Source organism: Leptosomus discolor, chromosome 11 (genome assembly GCF_034619465.1).
Source record: "Leptosomus discolor isolate bLepDis1 chromosome 11, bLepDis1.hap2, whole genome shotgun sequence".
Lineage (NCBI taxonomy): Eukaryota > Metazoa > Chordata > Aves > Leptosomiformes > Leptosomidae > Leptosomus > Leptosomus discolor.
This window is the reverse complement of record NC_141401.1, coordinates 2661995-2673121: the sequence shown is the minus strand read 5'-3', so window position 1 is coordinate 2673121 and position 11127 is coordinate 2661995. Positions and strand designations below refer to the sequence as shown.

General features: G+C 38.6%; 1 protein-coding gene across 1 annotated transcript; it reads right to left on the bottom strand.

The window, feature by feature from the left end:
- Nucleotides 1-1390: 1390 nt before the first annotated feature.
- Nucleotides 1391-10877, bottom strand: LCTL (lactase like). The gene is made up of 13 exons (XM_086471714.1): nucleotides 10856-10877; nucleotides 9597-9757; nucleotides 7920-8007; nucleotides 7555-7664; nucleotides 7136-7264; nucleotides 6513-6608; nucleotides 5781-5835; nucleotides 5518-5679; nucleotides 4532-4806; nucleotides 4038-4164; nucleotides 3394-3593; nucleotides 2801-2864; nucleotides 1391-1506 (listed from the first exon to the last, which is right to left on the bottom strand). Exons 3-13 carry the CDS (start codon nucleotides 7936-7938, stop codon nucleotides 1391-1393), a joined length of 1353 nt encoding a protein of 450 aa, XP_086327840.1. The 5' UTR covers nucleotides 7939-8007; nucleotides 9597-9757; nucleotides 10856-10877.
- Nucleotides 10878-11127: the final 250 nt, after the last annotated feature.

Here is an 11127-nt window from a genome sequence, read left to right as displayed (position 1 = left end):
TATTCTCGGATATACTTCTCTCTCCTCTTCAAATTCACTTTTTCCCTCAATGCAAAGCGAATTATTTTAACAGTGTTGTCTTGTATACTTTTGCATAATTTTCTGAAAAAAATGTTCAGTATAATTGGCTGGGCATGGTCATTTAAATATGTTGGGATGGCAGTTGCGTATGTTCTTATGTTGATTAGACAGTGTATTTAACGTTTCTGGTGATTTTAAACAATTGCATAGTGTAAGATGAAATAACTTGAGAAACATTTTGTGTAAAAGAAACTATTAACTATTGATAAGAATAGGGAAAACTCCAATATTTGTGGTTTTTAAAAAGACATTTCTATAATTTCTGGTTTCTCCTCAGTAAATCTTATTTCTAACCCCTTTCCTACCATTACCTCTTCATAACTGTCAGTTTAATAGTTAGCCTTTGAGAGGAGCTACGGAAAAGGTCCTTTTTGGGATTCACACACTGCTACTCTGCATTCAGTGTAGGCACAGGCAGCATGGAGGGTACGGCACGAGCTAGATGGGAAACTTGTTTGTGCCTTTGCTTTAGAGGAATAATTTCGAGCACAACCCAAGGACAATCTAGCCAGGTGGCTCTGTTCTGGAACAAGGTTTTTTTTAATCACATACTTGTCCCTGCCTGCAGCAGAAGTGAATTTGAGGCAGAATATGACATTCCGGAGGTGCTTGGATTACTTAATACACCTGTGTAAGATATTGTGAAGTCCTATGAGGTAAACTCAGTTCCCTGTAAACAAAACCAGCAAGATAAGAGTCCTTGGTTTAAATCTGACTCGGCAGTTGTCATCTTTGATTAATCAGTTCAAATAATTCTTCTCCACACCTAAGTAGTAAGGCACAGATTATCCTAACTTTTGGACACGAATAGTAAGTTAATGCTTAAGCAGTGCTCTTGGAATATTTAAATGCTTTTCTGCTTTAAAATTACGTGTCTGTCTCTCTTCAAATAGCAGTTACATGCTAATTAAAGGTCTGTTGATGAACAGACTGAAATCAGAATTTGCAAACAGCTTTTAATCACTTGAAATTTGCACTGTCAAGATTTGAATCGCTTTAGTCTTAGCTAACTCTTTTTCTGGTGAGCAAAATGTATGGTAGTTTCCAAAATAATAAGAAACATAAAATCTGCTACTTAAAATTAGTAGAAAGTAATGCAGAAAGAATATGTACTTTGGGTGTTGAGAAAAAATTGAAATTATATTCTGGGAACTGAGTAGAAAAACCTATAAAAGCGCTAGGTGGACAGATGAAGTCATGTATCTTTACAGTGGTGTAAGAAGAGGCATTGGTGGTAAACTTCAAGTGATATAATGAGACTTGAATAATTTTTATTATGCAAAATGAAGATGTGTGTAAGCATGCAGTTTTAACTGTGATTTCGAAGGTAGAATATTAGTAGGACAATACTGACGAGTACGCAGAGAGTGAAAACTGTAGGAAGAACAATCTCTGTCACCATTTCCATGTGAGTAATCAGGGAATCTAAAATTTGAGAAATGAGCAATACGTAAGAAATTTAATCTTCTGGAGTATATGAATTGTTAACTTAGAGTTAACATAGATTAAGGATTTTTTTGAACACGTATGGCTGAGATTATTTTGTTAAATGTTGATAATGGCATAAACAGCAAACAAAACAAACAAAATTTCACAAGTCTGCAAAAGCTGGAGCAAAGTCATGATGGCTTTCCCTCTCTTTTCTTTCTAAAGTAAATTTTTGAAGATATGTCAGTGTGCAAAGGGCTGCAAAAGTTGTGCTTACGATGAATCCACTTCAGTGCATTAGCAGTATTCCTTTGGTTTTTATTCCCTCCCTCCCCTGCCAAGGGAAGGGTAGAAAAGAAGATTGTCAAAGAGAAATCCTCGGGAAGCACTTTAGCCTTTTTATGATTGTTTTGCAGCTCTTTGAAAAATTAAATGGGCTTTATTTTATAGAATTTTCCTCCGCAGATAAGCCTCAAAGAGTTCAGTAAGCACAGTTAAGTCCCACAGAACATATCGCTCGGCAGGCGAGGCTAAGCAGCATGAACTTGGGATGACTGCTTTGACGTTTGCTGCTGTATGGAATTTATCTGATCCTTCTTAGGAGACTTTATCGTACTTATTTCATCTTTCTTAAAAGTTTCAGAAATCTGCTGCGGCCGACTGTTCTTCTAGTTCAGGGATTATGGAAGGTCCTGAATTGCACTAGGAAGGTCTTAAGTGAGATGGATTAACCTGGCCCTGTGGAATCTGCCGGCAAAGTCTGCTGCGTTATGTGTTCTTGAGCAGCTGCTCTAAGTTGTGCTGCTGTTGGCTCTGCAACCGGGAGGATGAAAGAGCAGAAACGGGGCTTAACGCTACCTTAGGCCAGTGCTTAGCCCTTTTTTTTTTTTAATAGTTTTGTTGTATGTGGAAGACAAACGTTTTTGGATATTTTCTGTCTGCATGGTTGTCTTGATTTGTCTGGGTTTGTTTTATGTTGGAAAGAGGAGTTAGCGCTTTTATTGTTTTAAGGAGAATACTGTCATTCCTAGCCTTAATTTTAACTAGTAATTCTTTCAGTTTGTGTGCTCCACTGACATCCACAGTCGATCTGTTTAGCTACAGTGATTTTAGCTGGGGAGAGTAAATGATGGGAATTTTCTTGAGAGGATTGTCGTATCGGAAAGCTGTTGTGCTTTCAGGGAGGAAATACCTTTTAGGACCCGCTAACAGTAGTATTCACAGAGAAATTTAAAAATCTGAAAGTTACATAATACACCTTTATAAAACAAACCAGAAGACACGTGATTACCTGTAGCAAGGAGTTGGTGCGTGGTAGAGCAAGTGTCCATGGCCTTCTGATACCAGTTGTTCACCTGAGGAGGTTGACATGCAGCAGTTCTGTTAGACTGGAATATTCTGTCTCATTCACAGCAGCTTCCTCTCTCTCCCTGAATTTTTGTCCACTACAATTGGACTTGAAACTTAATCTGTCAGCGTATGATTTTCTGTAAGTTTCTTTGAATCTTTGTGATTTTTATTACAATATATTTCTGATAGTTAATGGTTTAATAAGATTTTTAAAAGCACATAATATATTCCACACATATGTGTAATTTTCTGCCCAGAAATCTGTCAGAGCACTGGTGACTTATGATTCAGCATTTTTGATTCCATCAGTAAGTCCAATTAGAGTTTGTGAAATGCTTTAGAAACAGTAGTTGAGGCTGGTTCCACTTTCTCTGTCCCTGGAGACATGCATGTTTAGCTCATCCCGAATTTACAGAACCAAAGTGTCATTTCATGTACCATATTCATGCAGGTTGTTTCATGAAATTCAATGTGATACGTGCCCATATATTGAAGAGAAAAAGAAAAAAGAATAAAATTATCAATTGACATCACCTCTCTTGGATTTGGGAATCCATTTGCACTGATAATCTTTTTGTAATAGTCAACGGATGCCTTTGGATATCGTGGTTTGTTCTTGTTTTTAAAATCAATGTGATAAAATCCAAATCTTTCGGAGAAGCCTTTGTTCCATTCAAACTGATCCAGCAGTGACCAGGCAGTATAACCTTTGACATTAACACCATCGTTTAGAGCTGTAAACAGAACACAAATCACTCTGTTAAACTTGTTGCCTATGTTTGTCATCCTTAAAATGCCGTTCTGTAGATGTTCTGGTTTATACCAGACAGAGAGGGGAGAAGGACAGGAAAATGGCAAAGTATAAAGTAGTTTAGATCCTCTGAAAACGTTATCTTTAGCTTAGAGGTACTAGAGCTCTGTAAGAATGGTAATTAGGTGCAATTCCTGCTTTCTAAAAGTGGAAACTGATGCTCTATTACAGTATAAAATCTCATGTAGGTTATTGTATTTATTAACACCACTACATTTGGCTACGTTGTCATTTTTGTGAAAATTTATTAGTCTAATTTGCTCTTCATTTTGATTTCTCTGTGATGTAAATTACAAGAGTAAAAAATCATCAGAAGGTGAAAACGCTCAAAAAGCTCATGCACTAAAAAGATGATTTTTAAAGTTACCTTTCAGTATTTCATTAATATATCCTTTCAGATACTCTATCCGCCATTCATCACACAGCTGAGTACACTGTACCTTTTCAGAAACTCCATTCTCTGTCACATAAATGGGAGGGTTCCCGTACTGTGTCTGCAAACAAAGAGATGTTTAGATCTGTTTGTGTAAACAAAATAATCTTATTTTGACAGAACATGGGATTCTCAGTAGAATGCATTAAAAGCAGTTTTCTAGATTCACTTACAGTTATCTTTAGTAAGAAAAATGTGTAAATGGTAATTTAGGTTAACTACAGTTTTTATTTCAAGATGACTGAATTCTGTAGTTTTCTGAACAGAAATTAAGGTGGGTTTTTTTGGCAAAGAAACTTCTCAGTATGACAGGACAAATGTATAGGTGAAACTGTTGAAAATCTGAAACAGCGTAAGTGCAGCTCCTGAACTTCTGCATGTAACTGACATTTTGTTCGCTTCCTTTTAAAGATTTACTCTGTAATCACCTTAACGAAGTTGAGTAATCTTCTGAATCCCCAAGGCACAGAATATAACCATTTAGGTCCTGGAGCTGGCCATTTTGGGTCCACCAGTTCAGCCAAATCACGGTCAGTGTGGTAACTGGACACTTGTAGAAAAGGAAAGCTCTTCTGTAGAACGTAACGAGTAGTAAAATGACCTATTCCCAGGAAATCCGATGTGCCTTTAATATAGGTTTTCTCTTGCACGGAGAAAGTTGGTAATCTCGATGTCCCCAGGCCCTGCTGGGCACTCTTCCTACCTATCAAAATAATTATAGGAAACACTTCTGAGGAGCACAGAAATTTGTTTTCTTTACCTCACCAACAATAAACACAGTTTTCCTGAACTTAGTGTTAGTGTAGAGCACAGTTTAGTTTGCTTGCTTTTTGGAGATGGAATAATCTCTTATCCTTTTGGTTTGGAAAAGAAACGGGTACAATACATGGAGAAGACAGTGAATTAAAGTGTTGTTTCTTTTCAAAGATCATGATAAGTGTCAACAGAATGCTTGGAAGCACAACATGACAAGAACAGGAGTGCTTTGCTGCTGGGTACATTGCCGATTTTCATTCTGTTAAATGAAGATAGTGGAGCCCTGTAGAAGCGCAAGCTTTAGTAATGAAAAACTGCTGTTCTTCGGTGGAAAATCCAGAACAGTATTTCACGACCCTTGTCTTGGTTAGGCCTCTAAAAATGGGCTAGGACTGGAAAGCGGGATAGTTGCTTCCTTTCCAGTTTGGAGCACGGAGATGTGCAACCGTTGGGCTCAACAGCAGCTCAACTTGTTAGTTCTCATGTGTCCCCCAAACTGCTCGGGAGCTGCGACTAGCCCGTGGGCCATTTGTGGCTTCGGCTTGTCTCGCCTGCGTCCTCTTACTTGGCTAAACTACATGTGGGTCAGGGGCTATTGGGTGGTAAGATGCTGTGAGGGTGGAGGTTATTCAGGATGTGGCCGGTGACGGAGGCTTACCTACGCAGTTCTTCATAACTTCTGGGTAGTCGCCTCTGAAAATTGGATTTGCAAACCATCCCAAATGAAACTGTATGTATCTTTCAGCAGCGTCTCTGTCTGTCTGGCTATGTGGATCAACAGGTTCACCCCAGCCGCTAGTTAAGGAAATTCCAACCATACCTTAAAACAAAGTGACAATTCTGCAGTTTACTTTTTTTTTTGCATCATCTTTAACCCCTTAGTATAAAGAGAAGCATAATTACAGAATGACTTCTTGTTACCTTGCTGCTCCCTCCGCCATGTGTTGTTGTAAGAGTGCCATACCTTCGCGTGAGTCTGCAAGTTAAAAAAACCCAACATGTGCACATTTTAATCTGTTACATCACAGTATAGAAAGCTAGTGAAGAGCAAGAGCGGTTTTTGCACTAAGGTGTGTCTGAAAAGATCACGTAATTTCTTTTGTGTATGTTGTGGAAGCTTTCATTTCATGTAAGATGTCAAAGCGTTTATGCAAGATTCCCTCCCTGAATTCCAGTAGGTCCCCCTGAAAGTAATATGCAGCATTCGGTATAGTGTTCTGTCCAGTCTTTGGGTGTCTTTGCCTAATTTATTCAGGCAAATGAAAGTTTATTTTTACAAGAGCTAGGCTTGCTGAAGTCGCTTGTGAAATTCAAGTTCATTTCAACAGGTCAGGATTTTACTCCTTGTTTCTGGCGTAATCTGGATGTTTTCTTATTCAATCAGTTTTACAGTATGTTTCAAAGAGATTTAAATTACAAGGAAAAGTTGCACCTAGCAACTATTGTTTAACTGTTTTAAATAAAAGCACACCTAGCATCTCATGCTACACCTGGATACGCATTGGTGGTTTTAAGCCAGGTGATAATTTTGAGGTGTGAGTTGAAATGACATCGCTACAAAGCTGTGTTTCTGTTTAAAGAGCAGAATCAAAAACCTTAGTCTGCTGAAAATTCTGGATTCGTGCAGAATTTAAAGCACAGTTTTAGTTTTACTTTAATTATATGGTGTGCTGCTTTGTACGCTCCGCATCCACCGAGCTTCAGTCCTGGTGCGTGTTCTCCAGTTTCATACCCCTTTTCAGCAACCGCCTACGAACACAGAGAGTTAATTATTCTCAGAACAGCAGAGCTAATGAACTTGCTGCCATCCTGTGGACTTAGAGCCTGTGCTCTTCTGCACGGTCCCTCTCTCTCCATCTCTCTGTCCTCTCCAGTCCCCTTTTTCCTTCCCCTGCCCTTGGCTTCCAGCTGCTGCCTCGCTGCTGGGCTGACAAGATGCTGAGGCGCGTTGGAAGCAACGTGTTGGTGACTGGCGTCAGTGGCCTGACTCGCTAGCTTGCTGTTCAGGGCGAGTTATAACCGCCGCTCTCATTCCTGTGCCTTTCTTCTCTGCAGCTGATTGTTTTTCAAAACTTCACTGGCATTTCGTGTCTTAAAACTCTGTGCTTGGCAGAATCTGGCCACTGAGATTTTGCGGCCCAAAGATTAGCGGCGTAGGTCTCTCCCTTTCCTTCTCTCCAATTTTTAACCTATTTCCCTGTAATGCCCCTTCCACAGGATTTTGGGAACAGGACTGTATGATGGGAGTGGTTGGAAGGAAAGCATTGATGACTTACCCAAGGATTACTAAAAGTAATCCAGTGTTTCACACGATCGCCAAACTTCTCGAAACACAGATTCGCATAATCATTAAAATAATTTATCATGCTTATATTTTGCCAGCCACCGTACTTTTCTTGGAGAACCTTTGTAAATAAGAATTTCGAGAATCAATAGTGTTATTGAAGGTTCAGCTGCCTGTTTACAAAGACTTTTATTTATCTTTCAGTAGCTCAGACAGAGATTTTTCACAACTTCAATGTATGTATCAGCAATGTATATAAAATGCAAATTAATAGAAAATAATAAGGACACTTAAAAGCATGCAGGCATCATTAAACATTTTTCTAAAGTACCATAGTCCTCAAACTTAGAAAGAAATTTCCTATCAGAAGCACTTATATTAGACATTTCACTAATTTCAATGTGGTCTAACCTGGGGAAGATCCCAGTGGTAGAGGCTGACGATAGGGGTAATATTGTTCTCCAGCAGACTGTTAATTGTATCGTTGTAGAACTGTATGCCCTTCTCATTCAATTGCTCTGCTGATGAAACACACAGACAAGGAATTTACCTGGATTGTTTTTCAAATAACTGGAAGAACAGAAATCTAAAAATTTTAACCCAGGAATTTTACATTACGCTGGTGGGTGTACTGTACTGGATGTGTAATGGTGAAACTGTTCTGCAAAGAAACAGAAATCTGTTTAACAGTAATGTGAAACAACTGTGGCGTGCTTAAGAGTAAAATTCCTTGCCTACTAACACTGCTGAGAATGTGGTGAGATTGTTACGCTTACTTTTGATGCCAGTGGGCATAATCCGAGGCCATGAGATAGAGAATAGATAGTGATTAACTCTCAGCTCCTTCAGTAACCGAATGTCATCCTGTGAAAAGAAAATCCAATTAACACATCTGAAGTCTGAGCAGAGTAACTTCAGTTCCTCGTCTGTCTTAAATAGTACTGGATGCAGAAAATCTATAGGAGACTTGCACAAAGGAGATTCCATCAGTTGTTTTCTGCATTTGCTTTGAGATGGTGGCTCTTTCTACTTGTACGCTTCCTTTTTAACCATTTTTTTTCTTGACTCTCCAAAGAAGTCCTGCAACGTTTTTGTGTTAACAACTATGGAAGCTGAATGTTTTCACCATCAAAGAGAGGACAGAAAAATGAGTTGAGGTATTCTGCAACACAATTGTATTTATGTTAGAATTTGTAATGTGGATGTTTCAAAAAATAATACAAGCCTGTAGCTCTTGACCTCAAACATTTCAGCTTAGGCACAAAACCATGGTTACACAGGCTTTCGTTTACTGTCTCATACTGGAGTTAGCACAAAAAAGAAATTCAGTATGAATACTGTTCTTTTTCTAAGGAATACTACATCTTCGATATTAAATGGAGTTAGAAATTGTTATATGAGCCAAGGCAAAGAGAATTCTGGTGCTGAAAGCAAATAGAGAGAGTGCTTTTATATAAAGAGGACCATGTGACTGAACACTTAGAAGCAAGTGGTAGAAAGTATCTCAAATACAGGCCCCCAGTAGTGAGAAGATGTTGAAATGCTGTCATTTATGCCTGAATCCCCTCTGAAAAATAGATCCTGTGATCATCACCTCAATCTGATGCAACGGCCCAGCGAGCCTCGGAGTTCTGACCTCTCTGTGGGTTTTTATTAAGCTGCTCTTTCAAGCCTTTGCTTGTTTGAGAGAGAGCAAATTAAATCTCTCCTGTGTTTTCCTGTTTTAGGATAGTGAGGCATAATTCATTTCTTTCCTCTCAGTTCTTGCTGAGACCTCTGCTTGGGTTTCATGCGTACGGAAAATCCTCTGGAATGTAACTTTCAACAAATTAGTTGGAATTCCAATAATTTAATAATAAAATAATATAATAATGGCTTATTATAGTCATTTGGATTCTTGCTGAGTGTCTGTCTTTCCTCCCAGACAGTAATTCTAAAATTGTTTTTGATAGTTTTAAGCTTGGAAACACATTGCTAATAGAGCTGCATTGATTATTTATTTGTTGTCCATTCAAAAAAATGGAAAACGTTCAGACTGAATTCTGAAGCATCTGATGTTTTTTATTCTTGAATATACATAGGAAACCTTTAGAGCTGCTCAAACATGCAAAAAAAAAAAGATGTTAATTTTATTCAAAGCTCAAATGCGTGCACTGTGGTTCTAACTTAAGCATTTGGATTTCCCACAAAATTTAGAATATTTCTTTGGACACAAAAATCCTGAAAAACTGAGACTTATCTGGGATATGCTGTGGTATTATGGAATCAGTGAGATTACTAGGAAGGAAGATTTTACTGAACTAATTGAAAATGTCATCCCTTGGCTTCATAAGTTAAATGAGTCTATACAGCAACTAAAGCATTTCATCTTTGCTGTTATTTCGAAAGGAGAAATCAGTATCGTGAAATGACTCCAGGACGTTTCTGGAGGGGTAGTTCCTCTTTAACGATACCTTAACTTTGTAGTAGCCATCACATGCGGAATCTCCTGTTTCATTTCTAAACACTTTCCCTTTCTTGTGAGTAAAAGCATCCCAAATACTTGGTCCTTTCCCATCCTCATCCCAGGCCCCTTCAGTCTGGTACGCAGAGCTTCCAACACCCCATAAAAAACCTAAAGGTAAAAAGAAGTGAGTTACGATTTAAATATTTTCCTGAAAAACGGGTCTTCGTAGTAAATTTTCCTACCAGAAAGTAATGGATAGACTTTCAGAGCCGCATAGCTTGGTGTGAAATGTGCGTGATGGCATGCCCAGTGAGCGAGAGGCCGGTGGTTTCTGTGGGGAGCTTCACTCGTGCATAAAGAGGGACTGTCTGAAATCACAGTGTAGACGAAAGGTATCCTTTTCTGAGGCACTGGAAAAGGAATCCAGTTCTTTCGTGTATGAGATCCTGTTACTGTTATTTTACAGCCACGAGGTAGTGCATTGCTACCGTGGCAGAAATATCTTGCTGTCAGAAAAAATTAGATTCCCACATGATTTCTGCCTGCTAGTTTTTATGGGGTTTTTAGTGATTACAAGTTCAGCTGTTGTTACGTAAAATATATAGAAAGATCCTGGATTATTTTCCTAGTATTAGACAAAAGGGCGATTAATCCATTTCATAAACCACTTAAAAACTTGAGCATGAAAACACATCAGTGCCTATATGTTTTTAGTTTTGATTTTGGTTGAATGGCACATGTGAGTGTGTATGAATACGTGTTGAAGAAAGGACGAGGTTTCATAAAGCAGTACTGAAGGGTGAATTAGATAATACTAAACAGCTTGAAACAAACCCAACACAGTTATTTCACTGACGTTCATTTCTTAAGTTAGCTGCATAACAAAGGATATTTTTAGTTTCTCATTCTTCATAAGTTGTGGATAATCTGTGGCAAAGGAGAAGGGTTCTCAGGTGTGATTTGTTATACTGTGCATCTCAATCACTGACAGGAAAGGAGATCTGGATGTGAAATATTAATCTGTTAGCATTTACCCTGAGTTACTGGTTCAAGTGACTATATGAAGTGCAGGTTTACTTGAATCCTTGTGTTTCCAGGGCTGGCTGCAGAAGATGACAATCAGTATGCATTCTGCAAGAACCTGGGGTTTTATTTCTGCCACTTCCCTGGAAGGACAAGGTAAACCTTTTGGTAGCTTTTTTGTGCGAACACACAAGTAGATCTAGAGCATTATAAAACCCACAATCAACTGTAATTTAAAAGTACCAGCTGGAAAAGTGCCATAATAGAAAGAGCCTGGATTATTCTTTGTCCACTGGAAATCCTCAGCTGTATTCAGCCGCACTATCGGCACAAGAATATACCATGTTCTCAAAATGTAAGTCTTCATCGCTGCTGATTTCATCACTGCAAAGTGTTCTCTGCAAGCTTCCACCTGGGAAAACAGAAGGGCGTTGTCAAGTATTGCTGCTCTACAAAGTGAGCTTAGGGCCATCAAAAGGGAAAAGCTTATATTTTCTGCTGAATGGGTACGATTT

What these genes read in the sequence shown, in the direction of transcription:
- LCTL (XM_086471714.1), bottom strand. An exon ending in CAGCACACCATATAATTAAA is followed by an intron (nt 5,836 to 6,512) that starts GTAAAACTAAAA and finishes TTTAACTTGCAG; the next exon opens with ACTCACGCGAAGGTATGGCA. An exon ending in GCACCAACTCCTTGCTACAG is followed by an intron (nt 1,507 to 2,800) that starts GTAATCACGTGT and finishes CTCAAATTTTAG; the next exon opens with ATTCCCTGATTACTCACATG.